This window comes from Pristis pectinata, chromosome 14 (genome assembly GCF_009764475.1).
Source record: "Pristis pectinata isolate sPriPec2 chromosome 14, sPriPec2.1.pri, whole genome shotgun sequence".
Classification (NCBI taxonomy): domain Eukaryota; kingdom Metazoa; phylum Chordata; class Chondrichthyes; order Rhinopristiformes; family Pristidae; genus Pristis; species Pristis pectinata.
In genome coordinates this window covers 16,584,544-16,611,306 of record NC_067418.1, presented here as the reverse complement: position 1 = coordinate 16,611,306, position 26,763 = coordinate 16,584,544, and the positions used below count along the sequence as shown (strand labels likewise).

Genomic DNA, 26,763 nt, shown 5'->3' with positions numbered 1-26,763 from the left:
TATCTTATATCATCCAAGCAGATATGTTTTCATAGAGAGATACGAGTCAATCAAGATAATGCTTATCAAATGCAAAGAGGCACCAGAGACCCAAATCTTGCCTTTATCGTCACTCTGGGCTACATCTTTTAACACTGACAGCTGAGCTATTAAATGAAAATATGTACATGTCAAGCAAAATACATTCTCTACAAGACCAAGAAAAAGCAAGAAAATGATCAGCTGATGCACTTAGTGAAGCCAACAGTAGAACAACCAGGCAAAATCATTAACTGAGTTGAGAAAAGGACAAGGAGTGCCCACAGGGGATTCACTGATGAAAACCTTAAACCTTGGTAAAGTTATCAATAAAGTTGATTTCCTGAGGTCATCAAGATTGAGACAGGCCAGATTTGACCCTTACACAGACCCTGGGGAACAACAAGGTATTACAGTCAGACTCAGTGATATTTGAGGTGGGAGGATGGTGTGGGACTTGGGGAGGGGTGGGTGGCATTGACTGTCTCAAAGTACTTGAAGTGAATCTAGCCGAAGAGAGATTCCAGTGTTGGACATCAAGAAGGTCAATATGTGTGTTAATGAAGAACACTTCTGCAATGTAGTCAGTGCATGCATGGACCAAAATGACTGATGTGCCATTCAAGAATGTGTTGCACGTGCTCTTAGACTCAGTTGCAAACGTCAGGACTCCTCTGTAGGTCACACGCTTTGTGGACCTTAAAGTGAGTGCCCAACTTTCTTTGATGATTGTCTTCTGTTGAAATTGAATTAAGTGGCACACATCAATATTGCACCACATGATATAACTTACAGGCTAAGTTCTTTCTTATATCTTTAGAAGAAACCCAATCCAACCAAAATTCTTTATGGAGGGCTTTGTGTATTGCAGTGGTTTTAAATCAAGCAGACCACACAGACCACTTCTAGTTTATTGAAAATCCATATCCACCAACATTGCTAACAAAGGACTTGCTATTTAGTAGGTTATAATTGCTTGGGCAAGGTACTGATCTAATTAACTAAACAAAGGAGTGTACGTCACAGAAATATTTCAGCACAAAACTGTAAAGTGGTTAAGTGAACAGGACACACCTATCTTGCCTGTTTATAGGGTGTAAGTATTCTCTGTACATGTAAATGAATACCATCAAATGGCTGATCAGGTTTATCCGGTTCTGACTGTAAGAAGTATCCACACCTGCTCATTAAATTCATTCACCATTCCACTGCTTACACTGTTGTGCTCACCTGAACTACACAGGACATAACCTACTTGGAGACACCAACAACTGCAACAGTTTGCTCCCCTCTTTGAATCGCATTAGCTTAAATAAGGTAAGTCTTCTCTCATTTTTACTTATGTTGAATTTGAAATAGTTTGAACTGTGGAATAGTTTGAACTGTGGAACAGTTCTCTTAGACTTGCTCAGTAAATCAGTGTCGGCTACAGTTGCTGTGTACATTTCCTGCTTGGATTGCACATACTAACAGCACAGAAGCAAACTAAACTACAGGATACCTAATGACACATTTTCCTTTCACTGTTTACCAAAACTACTTGTGTTGAAGAGAACAACACACTTTTCCAGTAGCATGTTTACCCATAACCCAAATGCTAAATATCGGTGAAGAATATTCAGGGAATAGCAGGCTATGGGTACACTACTACCTTGTCTTTGGAAATTATTGATGAAAGTAAAGATTATGTGTGGAGTGATCTGTCACCAGATCTCTGCTATTGTATCTCTTGAGAAACCTGCTTAGTTGACTTAGAATTATAAAGGATTTTGCAGCACAAAGCAGGCCTGTACACTCAGAAGGTTTTTGGGCGATGTTTATGCTCATTACAGGCTGTCTCATTTTCTGCCCTCATTCTCTTGCAACAGTATGTAGCTGCAGAATCACATTACATGAATAACATATTCCAATCATATCTCAGAATATTTCTGTTTTAAGAAAATATATGTCTGTGCTACAAGTTAGCAGGTATTTTTTGGAACCTGCCACATTAAGTCTCTTTATTGGCACTAAACTCCTGTCTTTCTCAGATAACTCTTAGTGTGAAAATAAAAGTTTTGTAATAATGCATTAACACCTATGTCCTGAGGTGTGTGCCTAAATTAACTTACATTTTCTCAAATTAAAGAGTGTTTGCCATACACACCAATACAGAAGTTGGTGCAAGGCTTTGGAAGGGAGTTAATATTTATCTTCATAAGATCTATGCACCGTGTGAATTTATAAGACACGATATTTATCTATTAGTCACATGTACATCAAAACATACAGTGAAATGCCTCTTTTTGTGCAATTGAGAATGTGCTGGACGGCAGCCCGCAGTGGAATTTGGTATAATTGCCGTAGAATCTTACACTACAGGAGGCATTTGGCCCACTATGCCTGTGCTGGCCTTTTGAAAGTTCGGCAACATTTAAGGAAAATGCTTAAGATCCTATTTAATGCACAGAGGATTCAACTATATGAGAATACTCTTTTATACCTTTGCTACAATTACACTGCAGACATCAGTTTCTAACCTCTTATCAATACTGTGTGATTTACAGCTGGCAGACAGACATTTTAGAGGACAGAAAATTTGTTATGGTTGGAATTATACTGCACATTGTGCAAAGGCCAATTGGTGTGACATGATCTCTTCTTGTACTTGGAAGTTACTTCTATGACCTGAATTTTGAGTTTATTCTTTCCAGTATTGCATCTTCACAATCCCTTAATTGTTTCATAATTGAATGGGCTTGGAATGGGCTGCCAGGGGTAGTGGTGGAAGCAGGTACGACAGTGATGTTTAAGATGCTTTTAGATAGACATGTGAATTTGCAGGGAACGGAGTGATATGGATCAGGTACAAGCAGAAGAGATTTAGTTTAACTTGGTATTGTGTTTAGCACAGACATCATGGATCAGAGGGCCTGTTCCTGTGCTGTACTGTTCTATGTTCTATATCTTTATGCCGGTTTAGTACTCTGACCAATTCATACCAGAGAAGGAGCTGTTAAAAGAAGCAATTAAGATTCAGTCATGAAATTTGTTTAAGGAGAAAATGAAGAGTGACTTAGCAATGCCCAGGGGTTTAGGATGAAAATCTCCACTTTGGGAGGCAGATGATCCCAGGTACTCTTAATAAAGGTGATCTAGACAGGAGGTGTGAAGAGAGAGCGGGTTGCATTTGGTGCAGGTTATGAACAATGAAGTTAGCTGCAAGCAGTTGCACAGGTAGGATATAGTGAGCCAACTGAGCAATTTCAGACCAATTCAAAGACTTTTAATTCAATATGCTAAGGGTAAGAAACCAATGGCTTTTAAGGCAGATATCAGTGACTAATAAATTGGTCTCCATGCAAGAGTGAATATAATACTTTGGATGAACTGGAATTTAAATCAGGCAGATCTAAGAAGTGTAGTAGGAAGGATGTTATAAACGTTGAATCTGGAAATGATGAAAGCTTGGCTTCATAAAGATAGGAATAAAGTGGGAACCAAGACAACCCATATTTTGGAAAAGGTAGTCCTGCTGATGGAGTTGAGACATAGTGTCAAGCTTGGTTCTAGTTTGAGCTCAGCATTACACTGGTACATTATCAGAACTCAGACTCAGCAAGCATCTAAATAATGAAATCAGAAGCTGAAGATACAAAGCTTTAGTTGGGAGTCAAAGAATAAAGATTTGGCATTGACAATTTGGAGGAAAAAACCTGATTTTTTTCCTCCTACCTAATCACCAATATGTAATCATATAGAGCAAAAATTGTGGAACAGATAATATTGAGGTATCATTGGTATACATGCAGAAGTTAACTAGGTTGTGCAGGGAAAAATGGGTGAAAAATAGTAGAAAAGCTACTTTGAATCTTCGAGATATACATAAGGTAAATAAATGTGTGGCCTGAAGCATAAGAAGGAAAGACAACTGGCATTTTATATAGTACTATTCTCAACCTCAGGCTGTCCCATAAATTACTGTCCTAAAAGATTTCCAAAAGTTGCATTGAATGGGTCCATGATCCAAAGGGGGTACACTAACAGAGAGTGGTATCGAAAAAATGAATAATCCATCATACCCAAGGCAGGGTGAAATGAAGGCGAATGAAAGGATCATCCAAAATATTTGCAATGACGTTCTGTGGTTTCTGTTCCTCAGGGGCTGAGGAAGTCAGGCCGAAAGGATTCACCCAGATGATGGTGAGGAAAGCAAGGATGGAATTAGGTTGTAATATCCTCCAGAACTTTAGACAGTAAGGGAGGTTGGTAATACAACAGGATTTGTAGAAAATGATGTGGTCAACTGTGAGCTACCTAAAGATGGAATGGTGACTTTTGAAAGAGTAATAAACAATACCTAAGCAAAAGAATGAGTTAAATTACTTTTGAAGACTGAACTGCCTGAATTTTAAGGGTAGCCTGGAGGAAAGGAATCTCATGCCACTCAGATAAATGTATGGGTGAAGCTACAGATTCGAGGCAGGTTGGAGGTGGGTTGGCTGCCAGGTGGATGGTGAGTTTGTTTCTAGTCAAATCTAAGTTTTATGTAAAGTGTATCCGGAGTTAGCAGAGAATGGAAGCTGAATCTACTGCGTTTGTCTTTACGTTGTAAACTGTTCTTGGTAATGGAGAGAAAGACAGACATCTAATATCTGTTGTTACTCCTTAGCTCAAAGACAATCTGTATTCCCAAGGGTGAGACTGGAAAATAGATGAACTGCTCAAATGAAGGGAAGCAGCTGGAGTAACAAGATGCAAGCTGAACTTTTGTTTCTGACCACTGAGTCAGAAATAATTGCGTCCAACTCTCGATTTTTAATGCTTTAAAATCCTTTGATGGCCTCCACACTACAGATGTATATCTGTAATCTCTTGCAGTCTTACATGATCCCTGAACACCTTCAGTTTTTGACCTCCAGTTTCCTTGGCACCAAACTTCGGAATTTCATCCTCCTTCTCCTTGAAACCTAGCTGTTTGGCCAAGCTTTCAGTCACCAGATATAACATCTCCTTGTATGCCTCAGTATAAAATTTTGTTTGGTAGTGAACCTATGAGGCCTTGATATGTTTTATCACATTATCTACACCACATTAATGTAAGTTATTTTATGGAAGATGCAAACAAATGCATAGTCTTCTAAGGTCAGCCAATATAGAAAAGGGAATTGCTGTTGTGACTACAATACCAAAACAGTGGTCAAATTGCATTATGAATGCAATGTGATTTTCACCAAATTCCATCCAACATTATCTGAATAGTATCTAAGTTCACACAACATTCTGTGATTTTGATTCAGCCAAACAGACCTCAATATTTTGCCGTAAACCTCTTTCAAAAGAAATTAATCAATTAAACTAAGATCAATTCAAATAGAAATGTTAATTTCTGCTGCACACTTACATTGTACCCAATACATTGCTTTAGTTTAGCCACAAAATGAACATTATCGGATCTCATTGCACTGATTGCTGATAAACAATGTATTAAACTTTCAGCAGATGATGTAATCAATGAGGTATGCAGAACTGATGAAAGGGCTGATAATTAATTGTTGAAAATGTACTCTGCCCTTGTGGGAAAAAATGTGGGTGTGTTGCATAAAATGGTGTCCAATTTAACACTGTAATAGCTCATGATAATAATACAAACATGATTGCCCAGAAACATTAATTTGTGTTATTAAAATACCTACCAAGTAAAATCACATTAGTCACAAGCTCAATATTTTTGGCATAGAAGACGTCTTCAATATACATTCTTTGCAAACATTTTTCAATGACATTTTAATTTCACTCACGCAAGACCACACCTATTATTACTCAATATTAAATCAAAAGGTTAGGCTTTAAATAGAAGCAGTGCACACAAAATGCTGGAGGAACTTAGCAGGTCAGGCAGCATAGATGGAGGGCAATGAACAGCTGACGTTTCAGGCTGAGACCCTTCATCAGGACTGGAAAGGAAGAGGGCAGAAGCCAGAATAAAGGGGTAGGGGGAGGGGAAGGAGCACAAGCTGGCAAATGATAGGTGAGTCCAGGTGAGACAGGAAAGGTAGGTAGGTGGGGGAGGAGGGCGTAAAAGGAAATGATATGAGAAGCTGGGAGGTGATAGGTGGAAGGGCTGAAGAAGAAGGAATCTGATATGAGAGGACAGTAGACTATGGAATAAAGGGAAGGAGGTGGGCAGGTTGTGAGGATGGGGGAGGGGAAGGAGAAGGTGTGAAGGGGCCACAGGAATGAGGGAAAGCAAAGGGGGAGGGGGGTGGGGGTCCCTGAGTGGTGGTGAGGGAGGAGGGGTAGGGGCAGGTGCTACATTTTGCATGGTTGCAGGGATAAGTGCCTGGAGGGTAATCAGTCTGGAGGGACAAGCAGACAAGGGAGTCATGGAGACAGCAATCCCTGTGGAAGGTTGATAGGAGAGCGGAGGGGAGGGAAAGACGTGCCTGGTGGTGGGATCCCGTTGGAGATGGCAGAAGTTGCGGAGAATGATGTGTTGGATGTGGAGGGTCGTAGGGTGGCAGGTAAAGACAAGGAGAACCCTATCCCTGCTATGTTGGGGGGGGGGGAAGATAGGGTGAGGGCAGACTTGCAGGAAATGGAGGAGATGCAGGTGAGGGCTGCATTGATAGTAGTGGAGGTGAAACACCATTTTCTGAAAAAAAAAAGTGGGCATCTCAGATGTCCTGGAATGGAAAGCTTCATCATGAGAACAGACACGGCAGAGGCAGAGTAACTGAGAGAAAAGAATAGAATTCTTGCAAGTGATATGGTGGGAAGAGGTGTAGTCAAGGTAACTATGGGAGTCAGAGGATTTGTAAAAGATGTCGGTAGATAATCTGTCTCCAGTGATGGAAACAGAGAGAGAGAAGAAAGGGGAGAGAGGTGCCAGAGGTGGACCAAGTGAACTTGAGGACGGGGTGGAAGTTGGAGATGAAGTTGATGAAATTGATGAGCTCCGCATGGGTGCAGGAAGCAGCACCAATGCAGTCATCAATACAGCGGAGAAAGAGTTGGGGACTGTTACTGGTGTGGGTTTGGAACGTGGACTGTTCCACATAGCCGATGAAAAGGCAGGCGTGACTGGAGCCCATGCAAGTGCCCATGGATACACCTTTGATCTGGAGAAAGTGGGAGGAACCGAAAGACAAGTTGTTGAGGGCGAATACCAGTTCTGCCAGACGGAGGAGGGTGGTGGTGGAGGGGAACTGGTTGGGTCTGTTGTCAAGGAGGAAGCGGAGAGCCTTGAAGCCTTCCTGATGGGGGATGGAAGTGTACAGGGACTGGACAGGGCTTTAAATGGAGTTTGATTTGGGTCACTATCCAAGCAACCTTGAAAGGAAACATCTGAAGTTATATATCCTGCTGAAAGAGTCTTCAACCTAGAAATTAAACCATGCAGCACTGATTTTTTTTGTACAAAATGTACATGAACGCAGTTTTGTGGATCTTTGGAATTCCTTACCTCAAAGAGTTGGAGAGGGAAGTGCATTTGAAGTATTTACAGCGGGGGTAGATAAAACTTTGAAAGGTTGAGGACTGAGGACTGAGGACTGTGGACTGTGGGGATCTGGCACAGAACAGGAGTTGAGGGCTGGGGTAGATTAGCCATGATCATATTGAATGGTACAGCATGCTTAAGGGGCCTACTCATGCTTCTATCTTCTTCTTATGGGTATTTTCACACAATTGTGCCTATTTCAGGTAAAGTCCAGTCCTTTGAAAAACTGGACCAGACAGTTTTGGGCACAATTTACCCTAGCAGGGCTTATCTGTATCATTCACCCACATTATGACATCATCAGCAGATGGGATATTCATTTTTACCTTTCTGACAGAATCGGAGCCTCAGTGGGCAACCTATGACTAGGTTTCTAAATACCAGTAAAACTGGGTTTCTAAATACTGGTAAAACAGAGTGCAAACAGCTCATCAGGATGGCTAGGAGAGGTGAATTAAAGGGTTCTGACCATGAAACTCATGTGTCGCCAAATACAAGTGCCTGTCTGAGTTTGCATTGCATTACATACTTAATTATTGGGTCTTCTAATACTTACTGTAGCCTTTAGAAATCATCTACAGACATGAAATGCTACAATCCCTACCTGAGTAATGAGCCTGTACCTCACTGTGGTATGAGGAAGGGGATGTGGTCACATTCACCAAAGACATACAATTCCCTTCTTCCATTACTTTACCCAACCCACCTTGGCTTCCCTCAACCCTATGGCCACCTGTTCTACACCTGCTCTGGCTGCCACGGGTCCTCTTGCTTCTTGATAACTCTACCTTGGGAAAAAAAGTGTTTACTGTCTACCCTATCTAAGCCTCTCGTAATCTTAAATATTTCTATCAGGTCACCCCTCAGTCTCCTTCACTCCAGAGAAAACAAGCCCAGCCTATCCAATCTCTCTCCAGAACTGAAGTCCTCCAATCATGGCAACTTCTTGTTGAATATCCTCTGTACTCTCTCCAGTGCAATCACATTCTTCCTATAGTACAGACTAATCAGTGTTTCGTAAAGTTGCAACATAACATTCCAGTTCTTACATTCTAAACCACGATCTATGAAAGCAAGCATGCCATATGCCTTCTTCATCGCCCTATTGACTTGTGTTGCCACTCCATCCCGTACATGCCCTCTTCTCATGACTAACATCAGGGAGGAGGTACAGGAGCCTGAAGACCCATACTCAACGATTTAGGAACAGCTTCTTCCCTCCGCCATCAGATTTCTAAACCGTCCATGAATCCGTGAACACCACTTCTTTATTCCTTTTTGTTCTGCGCCACAAATTAAATAAATAATGTTATGTCTCTGCACTGTACTGCTGTCGCAAAACAACAAACCACGACACACAAGTCAGTGATAATAAACCTGATTCTGATTCTGTGGACTTCGACCCCTAGGTCTGACTCTATGTTCATCAACATTGCTTAGTGATCAACCATTTACTGTACATGTCCTACATTTTACTGCATTTGACTTTCCAAAATGCATTATCATGTACTTGTCTGGATTAAATTCCATCTACTAATGATCTGCCCAATTTGCCATCTGATCCAAATCCTGCTGTAGCCTTATGCAACCTTCCTCACTATCTACAACACCAATTTTAAAATGTTCATTTTGCAATTGTTTCTGCAAAATCTCACATTTGCCTCATTTAATTGAGCAATGAGCTTATGATGCAGGCTCAGCCCAGTAAGCTCTTAACATTCGAATGCAATCCAACATATTTCACAAGTCCCACTTTGTGTGGTTTCATGATGTTTCCGCTACCTTTACAGGAAGTGTGTTCTGGATCAAAACTATTCTCAGCATGAAAAAAACTATTCCCTTTCATTCCCCCTTGTATCCTTTGCATGACATTTTCAATCTGTGATCTCTACTCTTTGAACCAGCCATTAATGGGAACAACTTCCCTCTTGTTCCCAAGTCTAAACCAGTCATGGTCTTGTACATCTCCATTAAATGTCACCTGTAACTTATCTTCTCCAAAGAAAACAAGCCCAGCATTTCCAGTCTGAGCCTTAACTTAAATTCCTCATTCTTGGAATTGTTCTGTTATTTCTTTTCCTCCACCTTTTATAGGAACTTCACATCCAATCTTAAGTAAGGTGCTCAGACTGAACACAGTACTCCAGTTCTGGCCTCACCTATCTCGTTTATGGATTCAATACAATCTCCCTGCTTTTGTACTCTGTGCCACCATTCAGAATCCTAAATACTAACTTCTCTCTCAACATGGCCTGCCACTTTTAAGCATTTGGCCAGATCTGCACACCATTTAGAATTATGATATTGTATCTATTTTTTTCTTCTTGTTTTCTGCCAAACTGTATCATTTCATACTTCTTTACATTAAATTTCATCTGGCACTGCTGACATTTTGCCAGCCTATCCAATCCTCCTGCAGTCTATTACTTTCCTCCTCACTGTTCACACTTCCGTGCTCAGAATCATCGACTAATTTCAGAATTTCCCTACGCACCCACATCTATATCATTAATATGTAACAAAAAAAGATGCCCCAGCACTGGCCCTTGGGGAATACCACTGCCTACCATTCTCCAAACCGAATAAATAACCCTTTGCCACTAATGTCTGCTTTCTATCCTCCTAAGCCAATTTCCTATCCATGCTGCTACTCTTCACTCTCATGCTTAGCTTTGCTCACCAACTTTTTATGTGGGAATTTATCAAATGTTTTCTACAAATCCATGTAGGCAACCTCTCCTACATTCTTTTCATCAACTTTCTCCGTTACCTCAACAAAAAATTCACTGGCGACAGTCAAATGCAATTTGCCTTTAACACATCTGTCTGGCTCTGCTGAATGAACTCAAACACATCCAAATGCTTATTAGTTATTTCTCCCTGATTATTGTATCTGAAAATGTGTTCATTTATAAATTAGGTTTGTCATTCAAAATGTAACAAGCTATGTTTTGGCTTAATTTGGTTTTGTTATGGGCTAAATTCCAAAGAAACTATTGTGGAAAATTCTTAGCTGTGCTTAATGAGATGATCTTTTCCAGGATTCAATTCAGGAGATATTTATCAAAGGAATCAACACAATGGAATTGCTTCTAATGGTTTTAATAGCCTCTTGTCTAACTTGCCAACTTTGGACTATTGGAACTTCGGAATCTACAACTACTGACAATACAATAGTATCATTGCCTAGTAATGCAATATCTTCAGGGATAAATTCAACCGTCACTGACGCAACATCTATAATTACCACTCTCAGTACAATTTCTGTGGAGTCAACCAACAACTACTCCACTGTTACTGGTTGGAAAATAAATTTGAGCACTTCCATGGAAAGCACGAATGCCCCACACACTACGTCAGCGGAAAACACTTCTCTAACTGTATTTACAGAAACAAATCACATTGATACAAGCAATGGCACTACTGAACCAGCAGAAACCACCAGCCAGCTGAATACGACAACAGCAAATCCTAATATGACATCTATGGTAACTAATGGTACACTCACCACAGAATATACACCCACAGCAAGCACAAATGTTACAGATTCTCGACCAACAATATTCAGCAACACTTCAACATCTAGCCCAGGTAACAACGCTAGTACAATTTCAACCACCTTACCCTCATCTACCAACAGTACGACAATCAGTAGTACAGCAACTTCTGTAACAACCACCAATGATTTCACCACTACTATGACTATCAATACAACCAGTGAAGCAGCAACTAACAATGGGAAAGGTAAGACTTTTAAAATGATTATCAAAGGTATATTTTATTAATTTATGTCCCCAGCATTGCAAAAACTTGTAACCCTGAACCACATTAACCCAGAAGGCAAACATATACAGGTTGAAATGCTCTGACAGACATTCTGTGGCCCAGCATGTTTTGAATCTGTGGCATAGATCTGTACTAATCAACTAATTCTAAGATCTCACTAAGATCTAAAATTAACTAAGATCTGTACTTATCTGCAGCTAATTAACCTACTAGTGTAACTGTTGCAATCTCAGCTGACAGCGATCTCAGCCGATAACATTTTCAACTCTTCTGGTCACAGACCGTTCTCAGGAACAGAATCCTTACATAACCCAGGGAGTATTTGGGTACATTAAGAGAATAGCTCTCCTGCTCAGAGGAAGACAATCAGTGGGCGATTTCTGTGGTCTGGCATTTTCCGTGGTCCTGCACTGTTCAGGACAAGAAAGTTTCAATCTGCACAACTCTGTTATCAATATGTTTAGCTCGAATGTTCTCAATCTACGTTAATGCTAAACTGGAAAAGCCAGCTGTTCAGGATGTAATTCTTCTCAACTATTATAGCATGACTTTTTATTGTAAATCATTTGATTACATTCTTGTTTTAACTTACAATTGCACAGCCCATTATGCCTCTGGCCAACAGGTCCCTGACAGGTCTGTGAAAGTGTTTGCCATTGCTCCCAATTTACTCTACTTTCCCATTGGCTTGGTACCAATTTCCTTACATGGTGTCATCTGCCTTTCTACTTTCCTGCCGATGGATGCAATATCTCCCCAACTACTTTATCAAAATGACAGTGCATTTTCAAATATGAGCATGTTCTTCAGAGAGTTTCAGAGTCAGCTCTGCATGGGTGATCATGCCAACCCTCCTCACCCTTGTGAAGGACGGTGCAGTCCAGATAGTGACTGTGTAGAGGCCCCACCCACAGAACATCACTGATAGACTTTAATAGAGGGCAAAAGCAGAGGATGAAACTTTGTCCCATGTCAAAATTCCAAATGGCTTTAATCACTTTTACACATCTTTGACATTCCAGCACAACAAAAAGTACAAGAAGTATTTTTTTAGAAAGAAAAATTAATAATGATTGCATGTGATTAAAACCACAACTTACTTCTGAATGACTGAACAGTGGGTCCAACAAGTCTCCCCAAATGACTACTCTGCCTCCAGTTGACAGAGACAGATAGAGGAAAGAAGACAGTACAGGAAAGGGCTTCATTGGCCTTGCCTTCTTACCAGCAGTCAGAAAGCTCTGGAGTAAAAATAACAAGCCTATCATTTTTAGTGCCCAAGCTCAACACTACCTGAAGCTACTTCTAAAATTCATCTGTGCAATTCTTGCAGGGAGCAGAATCAAATTGAATTCATTTGGCATTGCAGTATAAGAAGTAACTCTGAAGCAAAATGTGTTTGACTTACTGTTTTGTGAATCTAAGTATTTTCACTGGGCAGTCCTGCTAATGGAACATAGGGAAACTCCAGTTAATAGGTGCATTAAGCCAATGAACTAGTTTTGCTTCAATTTCTGCATAGCTGTTTACAGCTGAACTAAAACTGCCATCTGAATCATAAATTATTAAACCAGTAATATTCTGCAGTAACTCGCTAAGGCAGTAACAGTCTGCAGTAACAGGCCAGCTTTGCTAAATGAGTGCCATTTTGTAATCATAATTATTTCCATAATGTTTTAGATCTAACGCCTGTGGGCAATGAAGATAAAGGAGGTGTGGTGATCGGGGCCATACTTGGCACCATTTTGGGTATCACCCTGGTCTTGCTTCTTGTTTACGTTTTGTGTACACGCAGAAAGTCAGACAACATCAGCCATCGCAGACTGTATGATAGTTTCCCCAATGACCCAGGTAAGCAATTAATAAAACTCTGTATCAAAATGTTGACCCTTCTCAGCAGCTTCATTTAGTTATTGGAGCAAACAAAATGAGTGTACTCTGCTGCTCCGACTAACCGCTGGTTCTGGGACACCCGCGGGAATGTTACTGGACTTCCTCAGAGTCCAACAGGGCATCACAGGTCTCCTTGGATTTCTTAGCTGTTAGGCTGGAACATCTAGCTGTTCAGCCAACGTCAAGGTAACCTAGTACAATACAATTGGGAAGAAACAGCTCCTGGAGATAAAGTATAATTATTTCATTTAATTCAGTTTTTAGTGTTTTATTTTTTAAATAACTTTAATTTTTAGTATTGCCACAGTGTTTTTGAATGTTTGTGGATATCTAAGATGTTCACATACATTCAACAGGCGATGAGTCTGGGTTCGGGCCTTGCCAGCTGTCAAAGTCAATAAGAGACCATTTGTGGCAATCAGTTGGGAGTTGCCTCCCAAAGGAAAACATGTCCCAAGAGAAGGCTATTGGCAAGCTCGGGGGGTAGGGGTTGGGGACGGGGGTATAGGGATCCTCATCAGTCAGTGGAAAATCTGCCCTATTAAGCTATCGTACCTGGGGAAAATGTAAATGCTATATGCAAAATATTCTAAAACTGTTTCGAAGTTTCCAGCAAAGTAGGATACTATTCTGCCCATCCATGCAAGCTCTTTGCAAGACTACTACAAATTCAATTCCAATACTTGGTTCTTTGCCTACACCTTCACATCAGTCTTCGGTTGCAATATTTATCCATTTTATCCTTAAAAGAGTGACGGCCTATCTCCACCATTCCCACAAGATTTCAAGAAATATTATTCCCTTCAACTTCCTCCCCAGTCAAAATTGATAAACCCCACCATATAGTGTTGCTGTGTGCCATTCCTTGCTTCCAAATTTTGGTTGCACTGAAGACAATAGAACCAAATTTCAGAACTGGTGTACAATGCAACTATTGACTGTGGGTGAATTTCTAGGCATATTGGTTTACTTGCTCATTTAAGTGAATAAACATTGACTGCCATCTTGATTCTAGCCTCCACAGCCCATAGTAAAGTCTTTCATAATGTTATAACACTATTATCTCACATCTCCTGATACTGATACATTACAAAGGACCCTCACCATCCGGGACATGCCCTCTTCTCATTACTACCATCGGGGAGGAGGTACAGAAGCCTGAAGACCCACACTCAACAATTCAGAAACAGCTTCTCCCCTTCCACCATCATGAACCCATGAACAACTACCTTGTTGTTCCTTTTTTTTTGCACTATTTATTTATTTTTGTAACTTATAGTAATTTTATGTCTTTGCACTGTTACACTGCTGCAAAACAACAAATTTCACGTCATAGGTCAGTGATAATAAATCTGATTCTGAATTCCATTCTGTACTTGTTACCCATTCTACTTCCTCATGGAGTAATAGAGTCATACACATGGAAATAGGTCCTTTAGCCCATCCAGTCCATGTCAACCATTGAGAACACCCATTTACATGAAATCTATACTAATCTCATTTTATTCTCTACATTCCCATCAAAGCCCCCCCCCCCTCCAGATTCTACCATTCACCTACACACTAGGGGCAATTTACAGTGGCTAATTAACCTACTAACATGTATATCTCTGGTATGTGGGAGCAAACTGGAGCACTCAGAGGAAAGTCACATGGAGAACATGCAAACTCCATACAGACAACACTGAGGGTTAAGACTGAACCAAGGTCAGCAGAGCTGTGAGGCAGCAGTGTGTCACTCCAGCTGTGCAGTGTGCTGCCCACTTCTTGTCTGCAGCTTCCTTTGTTTCTGTGAACTATGATCCGTTACAGAAGAGAAAAGAGAGAGGGGGGCAGAGAGAGAAAGAGAGGAGAGAGAGAACGGGCAGCTCGGAAATAATGCTTGGGTGGCTTTACACTGTAGTTGCAGCAAATGCAATTATGTCACTTTGCACTAATCTTAACAATCAACCAATCTGAGTATCAATGTGCTTTGTAGTATCTGTCAGATAAAGTTTGGTTCCTTATGCAAATCAATCAATACAACCAAGTTCCTCTAACAAAGCCTTCAATAGATTAAATGCAGAATTAGGGAAGATAGTCAAGAAAAATGTCATTTGGCCCATCACAAAATAATAGAAGCACTTTTAAGCTTCATTGAACGTTTGTTATAATTGTTATTTCTTGGTATTTCAATTTGTAAGAGAACCACCCACACAACCCTGCTTTTAAAAGGAAAGCAGACAAAAGAAAATTATACATTTGTGATTCTGCAGAAGTAATTCCTTGCAATACACAATTTCACACAAAAAAACACAAACTGCTACAAGTCAAAGTTTATCCATGTTCAGAAAAAGCTGATTGTAAGGCTATATTAAGTTTGGCACAGAAGGTAAAGCCAACAAAGAGGCATGTCCAAGATTAATTTTATTCTTTTCAACCTGGCAAATAGATCCTGTTTGTATTATTACAATGATTTGAGCTGTTTCCACAAGCAAAAAAAGTTATTTTTTTTATAATTTGACAGGTATAGTGTGAAACATACATGGAGTTATAAGAGTACTTTATTCATCATCTGGGTGGGCAAATCATCCAGTCCCATTCCCTGTTCCAAGGCCTTGCAATTGATTTTCCCTTAAGTACATACCCAATACTTTATTGAAAATCTTGATTACTTTCATTTGTACCACTGTAACAGGTAGTAAATTCCAGCTCTTAACTAGCACAATAACGCCAAGGCAATGGGATAAATAATATCACATAAAAAAATTGAAAAGCTTCCAGCATGGAACTACTGCAATTTGATGCTTTGATCATTTTTGAAAAGCCTTTCACAATTTCTCTGTGAAATATGAGATCTTCTCACATATTTTATACTTAAATGAAAAACATTTTAAATTTATGGAGCACTTTTCATGACTTCAAGACATGGCAAAAGGAGCATAAAGGCCAAAAACTTGCCTTTTCAGTGTAATATAAAAAATTGGTGATACTATGAAGAGCAAGATCCTACAAACACCATTTATGTACATGACCAGGCTACCTGTTTTAACTTTGGTTAAGAGATAAAAGTTAACCACAGCACACACATTTTGAAGTGTCATTCTGTCTTTTAATAATATTCAAGACAAGTTCAATTGCTGCCCAATTTTCATTCATAATGTCTTTTCCCAGAAGTCCATAATGCTTTTGGGCCTTCTGGTAGTTGTTGAAACCTGACTACTTAATTTGCACATCTCCTCATCATCGTCTTGGCAACTGGACTGATTGAGGAGAGGCAGCAGTTTCCTGGATTGGATGGTCTGGAATGATAGAAATGAAGTAGTTCTAACACAAGCAATGCTGGGGACTTTGAAGTGTTTACTTGTGTTACTTGAATATTGAGTCATCCCTGACCCATTCTAAAACACAAAAACAAATCAGTACTAGAATCAGAAAATCTTAGAAAAGTTAAGACACAGAAGGAGGATCTTCAGTCCATTATGCCTGTACTGATCAAATAAGAATTACCTAACCAAATTCTGTCTTCCAGCACTTGATGCACTGTTAAAATGTGATGATGGTTTCTGCATCTAACATTCTTTTAGGCAGAGAGTTCAAGATCACTGCTGCTCTGTGGGTGTTCTTCACCCCGCCCGCCCCCCCCCCCCCAAAAAAAAAACTTGCAACCAAAATACTTTAAATTTATGCACATCAGTCCCCAACTCAGTTTTTGAATCCTTTGCTTCGGGACATAGGTCCTTCCCATTTGATCTAACTAGGCTCCTCATCATTTCATACCTTCAGTTTTGTCTCCCCTCAGCCTTTGTTCCAAAGAACACAACTGTAATTTATCTAGTCTTTCTTCAAAGCCACAATTTCCATTCCTGGCAATATCTTTGTAAATCTACAATGCATCCTCTTCAGTATGATCAGCTCTTTCCTTTCATGTGATGATCAGAACTGTACACAGTTTTCAAGCTATGGTCTAACTTATGTTGTCTATATTTTTAGCATAATCTCCCTACTCTTATATTCACTTGTTCATTGCAAGGTAAGCCAAAAATCCATTTGTAACTGAACCATTTGAGAATTCCATTCATGATATACCATGAATGGGATTTATTAGGATCTGCATTGAGGCTACCCAAATATGTTTAATATAAGTTGTTTATAGGTAGCAAAGAGAAAGCTAGTGGCCACATGTTTAAGATGAGAGGGGAAGGATTTAAAGGTGATCCAAGGGGCAAGATTTTCCACACAGAGAGTGATAGGTGCATGGAACAAGCTTCCCAAGGAAGTAGTAGAGGTGGGTACAGTTGTAATGTTTAATATTTAAAGCTATTTGGACAGGTTCATGGATAGGCAAATGGGACTGGCTTAGATGGGCACCTTGGTCGGCATGGACAAGTTGGGCTGAAGGGCCTGTTTCCATACTGTATAGCCTATGACTCTAATATTATATTGGAGATGTACTGACGAATTCTCTTAAATGGCTCCACTCAGTAGCAGACATTGCCAGCATAATTAGATTGCTAAATAGGTCACTACAACATTATCAATCTACCATGTACATCTGCTTGATTTCAAATGCAATTACCTTCTATCTGAATTTATTTGCAGTCCTTCGTCTGAACACAGAAGATGCTGTTGATTTAAGGTATCAAGAAGGAGCAGCTTACTACAACCCTGCTGCCATGAATGACACATCACCTTACAGTGGACAATCGCTGGGCAATGTAAATTATGGGATTCAGATGGATGACTTACCACCTATGTATGGAAACGTCGCATAACCTAAATCACAAAACTTCTGATATGGAAACAAATGAAAACCACTGGAGAGAATGTACAGATACTTTTGTTATTGTCAGTAATAACAACAAACATGTTAAATCTGAAAGAATGGGCAAGTTTATATGTATAAAAACAACAAATTTGAAACTGTACTCACCCCAGACAGCCATGAAAATGGCAAAGAAAACAGTGCCTCCATTATCAAACAAATGCGTAACCTGGAGGAAGAGAAAGAAAGGAAATACTAATTACCTTGTTACAGAAACTGCTCTCAATCAACACACAAATCCTCAGAGTATTACGTTGGGATTTCACACAACTTGTGGATGTAGAGAAAGCATTGTCAATTTCAGAAACTTAATAGTGAGAACTTTTGATAAATTAATACTTAAATGTTTTACTTATACATGATGGCATAGTTGACAGAGTTACATATATTTTAAGATCTTACTATTAGATAGCATGTAAGTTTGATGAGAAGACTGATGTTTTGATATCAATGTTTAGTCAATGATAAGATTCTTTGTTTGTCACCATTGCTGAACATAATTCCCAATGAAAAGCAGAAATGTGGTTGTACTGTGTGGCATAGTATTCAACATTTTAGAAAAGACATAGGTTCTTCAGTATGTACATTAATCTTATAAATTATTCATATTGCCACATTTTGGAAGAAATTAGTTTGGCTTTTCATAAGGGTTTAATTTGGTATAAAAGCAACATTCCATTTAATATTCTTGTTTTTTTTAGGTGCACTGAATCTCATGTGCAGTGATCTTTAATGCTATCATTTTGAAATTGTTATCGCCCCAATTTAAAAGATTGGGGTATCTGCTTTTTATGTTCATTCCTGCAGTAATATTGCTCAGCTTAAAAGAAGTTCTGACTCTGAGTAGTATATAATTGCTTTGATACTGCCTTGCCAAGGCACACTTAATTCATTTGTACACTAATCATGTACAAATCAAAACTACTTCTGCTCAATATTTACAATAAAGCATAAAAGTGATATTTTTTTTGTCTTATTTTCCCGTTACTTATTAACTTGTACTTATAAAGCACCTTTCATGCAGAATGTGTGCGGATAAAATTACACAAGGAGGATGAAGGTGGCATTAGAACAGGTAACTAAATTATTGCTCAGTCTCGAAGCAGCCTCCTAAAGGATATGAAAATGAAGATGAGAGTTAGGAGGATTTGGTGAGGGAATCCCACAGCTGCCAGCAGCAGGCAAAGGAAGTTTGGGATGTACAAGAGGCCAGAGTCAAACAAATATAATTAGAGGAGGGTTGTATATATAAATGATGTTACGAAGTGAGGGGTAAGGTTGTGGAGATATTTAACGATTAAAGTACAAATCCCTATTCAAGTTACTGCAGCACGGTCAACAATGGAACTGGAAATGATCTGCCTTGAATGCTTCTCTAACGATGTCTCCATTTCTCTCACTCACTCTCTAAAATACAAGATAGAAGTCAGTATTATCAGAAGTCAGTAAGGTCACAAGCAATCCTCCTGTGACTTTCTTTCAAGCAGATCACCTCTGTGAGTTTTTACACACACTGTTGCAGTCCAAAGAGCAGTCAGTCACGTGGCACAGTCCTTAAAAGGTTGACAACATAAAACAACAATTACTTTTGATAAACTGATGTTAATCACATAAAAACAGAAAATGCTGGAAAAGGTCAAATGGTCAGAGGCATCTATGAAACAGAAGTAATGTTTCCAATTGATGTCCTTTCATCACAGAGTCCTAGAGCAATACAGAACAGACATGGGCCCTTCGGCCCAACAAGTCCACGCCAACCATGGTATCCACCCAGCTAGTCCCAATTTCCTGCATTCAGCACATATCGCTTAAAGCCCCGCCCCTCCATGTACCCATCCAAGTGCTTCTTAAATGATACTATTGTTCCGGCCTCAACCACTTCCTCTGGCAGCTCATTCCATATACTCACCACCCTCTGTGTGAAAAAGTTGCCCCTCAAATCCCTTTTAAATCTTTCCCCTCTCACCCTAAATCTATGCCCTACCCTGGGGAAAAGACCGTTACCATCCACCCTATCAATGCCTCTCATAATTTTAAACATTTCTATAAGGTTGCCCCCTCGTGTTCCAAGGAATAAAGACCTAGCCTGGCCAATCTCTCCCTATAACTCAGGTCCTCTAGTCCTGGCAACATCCTTGTAAATCTTTTCTGCACCCAGAATTAGGACAAGTTAGAAAACAATTGTGTTTTAAGTTTCAGAGCAGGGAGAGGGGGGCAGAGAGAACAAAGATACTATTTGTGACGTGGTAGTGACCTTAAGGAACTGAATAACACATGTGGAGTAGGTGTCAGATCAGAGAGGTTGGTAAAGGTTTGTGAATTAAAGCTGATGTGTCTGCTGGAGGTGTCAACAGAGGAAGATGAATGAAAACAAACGAGAAAGAGAAAAAGAACAATATTGGATTTGAGATGTACAAACCATAGCAGATGCTGGAAACCTGAAATTAAAGAGATTGCTGTAAATATCCCAGAAGGTCAGCAAGCACTCATGGAGAGAGAATAATTGCTATCATTACTGTTGATGATTGTATCTGAAGTGGCCAGTTATAACAAAAATGAGAAAGGATGCCTATTCAAAATTGTCAAGTTCAATTTTGTTCATTCAAATAAACACATCAATTTTCAGGTCTCTGGAGAAAAGAGGAGAGGAATTGGCTGTTTTATGCAGTAAACCTCCTAGTCAAGGTGGTACATCACAAGTTAGGCATGATTTACACTACTTCTTCACAAAGCATAGAGACATTGTTCAATGCTAGCTGACACTTATTAACACAGAGCTGGATAATACACTGCACTATCACTAGGATCACTGTTCCAGCACATCAATGAACTGACTGAGCCCACCAGTGTCAGGGTGAACTCAGCCAAAAACTTGTGTCTTCTGGGATTGAAACATCTGATATCAAGCTTTAATGTCCAAAGGTGCTTTTGTATTGTTATCTTTTAAAGCAAGTAACAAGGATAGAGTTCCCAACAAAGCATCCCTTATTGATGACAGCACTCAATTAACAATGGTGGCTGGTGTGACATATACTAGATGGAACATGTTGTTCTTAAAAGTACACTCACATTGCTAAAATACTACATAAGCAGGAAGAGTCAAAACAAAGACTAAAATGAAGGAGGGAAACCCCCATAGATGAGGAACAATGTAGTTTCCAAAGTGAACAACTTTGAATCTGGACCACAGTTTGAGCACTCCAGCGGTACTGGGAGGATACCTAATTTACATGAAAGGTGAGCACAAGTTAGTTGAACAGCACTGGGGCATTCCATTGTATTCGAACAAAACAATAGGCTCATTCTTGATGGGCGCAATCTTGAAATTGTTACATCAGAACCGCAGTAAGCAATTCCAACCACTCCCTTTAATCTGACCCATTTCTTCCCCAACACAATTGAATTATTTTGTTGAATAAGTTAAATAGCTTCAAAATATTCCAGGTACAGTATTTGACTGTTGATTTGATCGTGACATCTTTTGAAGAATGAGAATGGTGTGTTGTGGTAAAGTTACTAGACAAACAACCGGGGTCCTGGACTTGAATTCAATACCCACCACAGCAGTTGGGGAACTAAATTCAAGTAATCACATTAATCTGGACTTTTCAAAATAAAAGCTAGTTTTAGTCATCGTAACTATGGAACTAATAAATCGCAGTGAAAGCCTTTCTGGTTCAATAATATCTTTCAGTCTGCACCTGGTCTGACAATCTAAACTCACCACTGTGGCTGATTCTTAATTCCCTCCTCTGTTCAGCGGATAGACAATAAATGCTGGCACTGTCAGTGACCTCCACACCCCGCAAATGAATAAGTATTAAAATAAAGACCCTGCGGCACATTTCACATGCACTTAACACTTCACCCACATAAAGCTAGCATAGGTGGTTCTGAAAGTTGAGTCTGAATGTGGGCCACATTTACTGCTTGCAGCTCAGCTTTTTCTCATTTGCAGGATTGTTGAATATGATTTAGAGTCATATACAGCAGGCAACCAGGCCCTTTGGCCCAACTCATCCATGCCGTCTTCTTGAGATAGTCCCATTTGCCTGCATTTGGCCCATATCCCTCTAAACCTTTCCTATCCATGAACCTGTCCAAATGTCTTTCAGATGTTTCTCCTCCACAAACAGCAGAAACAATTAAACATTTAAATCATCAATATTCTAGACCTCAGTTTTGTTTTAATAAATACTGAAATGATCCTGAATAATGCAGAAAAAATACAGGTCATATTTCTTGAGTTAGGAATATAAATTGCAAAAACAAGCAGATCAGGCTAGCCTCTGTAGAAAGTTAAATTAATGTTTCACAGGACCTTTCAGCCACACCAAGATATTAAAATCCTGAAATTGGATTGAACAGAACAAAGTGGTGAAACATAGAGAAATATCAAGAACTGGCAATATAAAGAAGTTGAACATGGCTGATCCATAAAGTTCAGTGAAGCGTTTTTATTATTTATTAATTTCTTGGGATGTGGGTGTTACAAGCAAGGTCAGTACTTATTGTTCATGACTAATTATCCTTAAGGTGGTGGTAGTCAGCTGCTTTCTTGTGTGCTTGTGAGTGTTAAACAAAGATGATGTACGGTCATGGGTAATCAACTGGCAACACATGCAAACAATGAGGTGTTAACATGGGGTTTACTGCAGTGTGGAGGTAGGGTGAAGGATACAAGTGTAAGCTACAAGTCACAATTGTTGGTAGGAGAGTGGAGGAGGTGTGGTGCCTTGAGCAGTGTGCAAGGGTAGTACTGCAATTTCAATGGCATTCACGACATACAGTATGTAAAATCATTGAACTTCTTGTGGTACTACATCCAGCTCTTGAGTTGGACCTGGCCTTGATCAACATGGATAACTGCTTCCACTGCCTTCAGCACGCAAGTTCCTGTGGATGAAACACATCCACTTTGCTTGGCATCTCTTCCACCAAGGCTGCCAGCATACCAGGAAACAAAAACCATCTCTTCCATTTAGTGTCATTCTTTAACCCTTTCCAGATCAAAATACAAGAAAACAGGAGCAGCAGCAGGCCACTTGGCCACGCAAACCTGTGCCACCATCCAATATGATCATGGCAGACCTGCCCCAGGCCTCATCTCCTCTTCTGTACCAGTTCCTCATAGTCCTCAATTCCCTGACCTATTTCTTTTCTAAACGCCCAGTGATCTGGTCTCCACAAGCTTCTGCTTGTGCTATTGTGCTGTAGCTTCCACCACTGCTGGATCCCTTGAATGTACTAAAGTACATCTCTCCGTTAAGAGAAGTCATCTGGCTTTAACCAGTGCGAGCTCAGCTTTATGTGGTGCTAGCCACTCAAGGTATTACTGAGGTGTGCAGCCAATGAACAGTTGCATCAGATGCAACAAAAATTGGTTATTCACAATCTCAGGGCGATTTATGGAGGTGAAGGGTTGCGATCTAATTTATAACCCCTAACATATTTATTGGTTTATTGTTCATGAATCATCGACCCAGCTACTTCACATGCCTAACCTCCGTCAGTGACCGCATCCTTAGGAGACCTCAACCTTTGCCCTTGTTTGATGAGAACATTGTGGAAGAGGCCACCAACCTGATGAAACTGATAACGTTTCCCAGTTGAGCAAAGGTAAAGTCAGCAGTAAAGAAGCTAAAGGGAAGTTAAATGTCTGGTTTCCTAACTCCGGAACACCTTGTTATGTCAAATATGAAACAGTCCGTGTAAAAGACTTCAAAGGAAAGCACAACAATGTGCTTGTCTTTAAACAAAAGCTGCTGCATATTGGTGCAGCAATCTTTGCAATAATTACACATTGAAGACTATTCCGCAGCAGATGGCACAGCCTCTGTTGCTGGCTCCCTGCAGCTTAGCATCAAAGGGACACAGCAATTCTGTCAGATCTCTTCCAAATCAGATCCACCCACTTCTTTCTATCCAAGCTACATTTCAGAACAAACCTTTTGGAATACCTGGACTGCACTAAAACCTGAATGGAAGAGAAACCATCCATGTCTGGTATTGGTATTGGTTTATTATTGTCACTTGTACCGAGGTACAATGAAAAACTTGTCTTGCATACCGTTTGTACAGATCAATTCATTACACAGTGCATTGAGTTAGTACAGAGTGCATTGAGGTAGAACAGGGTAAAAATAATAACATAATACAGAGCAAAGTGTCACAGCTACAGGGAAGTGCATTGCAGGTAGACAATAAGATGCAAGGTCAAATAAGGTAGATTGTAAGGTCAAGAGTCCATCTCATCGTATAAGGGAACCGTTCAATAGTCTTATCACAGTGGGATAGAAACTGTCCTTGAACCTGGTGGTACGTGCCCTCAGGCTCCTGCAGCTTCTGCCTGATGGAAGAGGAGAGAAGAGAGAATGACCCGGGTGGGTGGTGTCTTTGATTATGCTGGCTGCTTCACCAAGGCAGCGAGAGGTATAGGCAAGAGTCCATGGAGGGGAGGCTGGTTTCTGTGATGTGCTGGGCTGTGTCTACAACTCTCTGCAGTTTCTTGCGATCTTGGGCAGAGCAGTTGCCATACCAAGCCGTAATGCATCCAGATAGGATGCTTTCTATGGTGCATTGACGAAAGTTGGTGACTGTCAAAGGGTGTTAACTAAATTTCTGTTAGTATAGTCACAGTCATAGAGGTGCACCAAGGAAACAGGCCCTCGGACCCACCCAATCTGTGCCAACCATCAATTGCCCATTTAATCTAATCCTACATTAATACCCATGTTTTATGTTGCCCACGCTCTCATCAACCCCCCTCACCACCCCCAGATTCTATCACCTACCTAAATACGAGGTGCAATATACAGTAGCCAATTAACCTACCAACCTGCACGTCTTTGTGACATGGGAGTAAACCAGAGCATCTGAAGGAAATCCATATGGTCACGGGGAGAATGTGTAAGCTCCACACAGACAGCATCTGGGGTCAGGATTGAACTCAATTCTCTGGTTCTGTGAAGCAGTGGCTCTACCAGATATGCCCCTGTGCCACTAGTACAGGTATTAACATATGGGGTCTAGAAACTTGTTGAACCTGAGCTTGTTTTGCAGGACCCAATGAAGCAGACATATTCCATGGTGGAATTGCAATGTCTGTCTTATTGAAAAAGCATGAAAGAGAGGCATAGAAAACTACTGTGGGAGACAGATGTTAGGCCCTTTTCCCGTACATAAAAGAGCATTGTTGTCTGGACAAGGATCCCGTTGTAAAATTGCTCTCTCCAGGTTGCTGGACAATATGGTCCTCATACAACCTAACCAGCATCCAGGACCTTGCAAACTCCACTTTAGCCCTGAAGAGCATTGATGGCTCCCAATCAGCTCTTTTCTTTTGTCCTCTTCCTCCCAATGACACTGCAATCAATTGTGTTGATTTCCTGATGTTCAGATAGTAATGTTTAGAGACGTGCATTTAATCACTCATCTGTTCCATGCCTGGAGATGTTCTATTTCTCCATAAATAAAAGCAAGTGCCATCAGGCTCTGTTATTTTCACAGCAAATTCTGGCTGATCAATTTGCACTTTCCTAAATACAATTACATGAAATTAAATCTCACCAGCAGGTGGTGCATAAATATAATAGCCAGGTTCAGAGATAATTTTACTCAAGCTTTTGTTAAGATTCAGAGCAGTTGGACTATGCATATGCATCTAAGATTTGTATTTCATGAACTGAAGATACAAATGAATCAGGGAAGTTCTATTCAAACTGGCTGAAGTTATTCCAATAATTATTAAGTCAAAATAGCATGCTAAGAAATTAGAGTTTTATGCACAAACTCATCAGAAGCTTCATTCCAAAAAGCAGTAGGATGTGCTATTTCCACAGGCTCTGAAGCTAAAAGACTTGCTGACATTTTGACTTTTCCCAAATGTCTACATTTTGTCCAAGTTTTGTCTATCCTGGAGGATGCCAGGAACTTAACATTTATTTTTAATTAAATTTTAAATTTACCAATGCAGCCAGGAGCAACTAGAAGACATTAAATGAGCCCACTAACCCAAGCCTACACTCAAGCATATTGGAAGATAGGACACTGGTAATAACAATTTGCTGACTATATTGGTATCCAAATTTCCAATAATGGCTGTAGACAGTCATAAAATGACCCTCAATGTTTTATTTTAAAATGTATAAAAACTGAAAAAAAAGAATACATACACATTTAATTGAACTACAGCTTGATTAGCAGCATATCATTTGAAAAATATTTCTGGACTTAGAATGTCTTCACTGACAAGTCTCCATATTTTATGTTTGCACCAACAGTTTAAAAAGATCCACTTATCCACTGGCATTACATTCATTCTGCAAATCATGTGACTTAGCTAATGGATTCTCGGTGTAAAATGCCTCATGTAAAAATTATGCTGAGAATAATCACATTTTTTACAGTCACTGCAAATAATTAGATTGAATTAGAAAATATAGAGGAACACCCCACAGTGATGTGCAATTGAAATTCTATTTGGCTAAACACCTGTTTCCATTATGTTGTTTTAGAGGATGCATTGGTGGCACATTAGATCTAACTAAAACAGGGAACTAAATATTACGCAAAATGAATTTATTCACTGCTTCAGAAAGGTTATCTATAAATCTTTTTAACACCTCTAACTTAACTAAGTCATTCCAAAATGCAGGCCACTTTATACATTTTTGTGAATTAAAACTACTTCTTTAAATTAATATTTCAAAAAGTACTGTATTATTCTTGGCTATGATCTTAAATTCACACAGAATCTAGCTGTCTGCTTTGAACTAATCCT

General features: G+C 39.8%; 2 protein-coding genes across 2 annotated transcripts in view; one reads left to right on the top strand and one right to left on the bottom strand.

Moving 5' to 3' along the window:
* Nucleotides 1–26,763, bottom strand: part of ano3 (anoctamin 3) — a 364,194-nt gene that overhangs the window by 83,363 nt on the left and 254,068 nt on the right. Inside the window, exon 15 of the mRNA XM_052029629.1 lies at nt 18,090–18,150. Within this exon, the coding sequence (XP_051885589.1) occupies nt 18,090–18,150 (61 nt within the window). The remainder of the gene's footprint in view (nt 1–18,089; nt 18,151–26,763) is intronic.
* On the top strand, nt 1,175–18,943 carry LOC127577934 (mucin-15-like). Its single transcript, XM_052029628.1, has 4 exons — nt 1,175–1,335; nt 10,540–11,242; nt 12,965–13,135; nt 17,759–18,943. Exons 2-4 carry the CDS (start codon nt 10,579–10,581, stop codon nt 17,929–17,931), a joined length of 1,008 nt encoding a protein of 335 aa, XP_051885588.1. The 5' UTR covers nt 1,175–1,335; nt 10,540–10,578; the 3' UTR covers nt 17,932–18,943.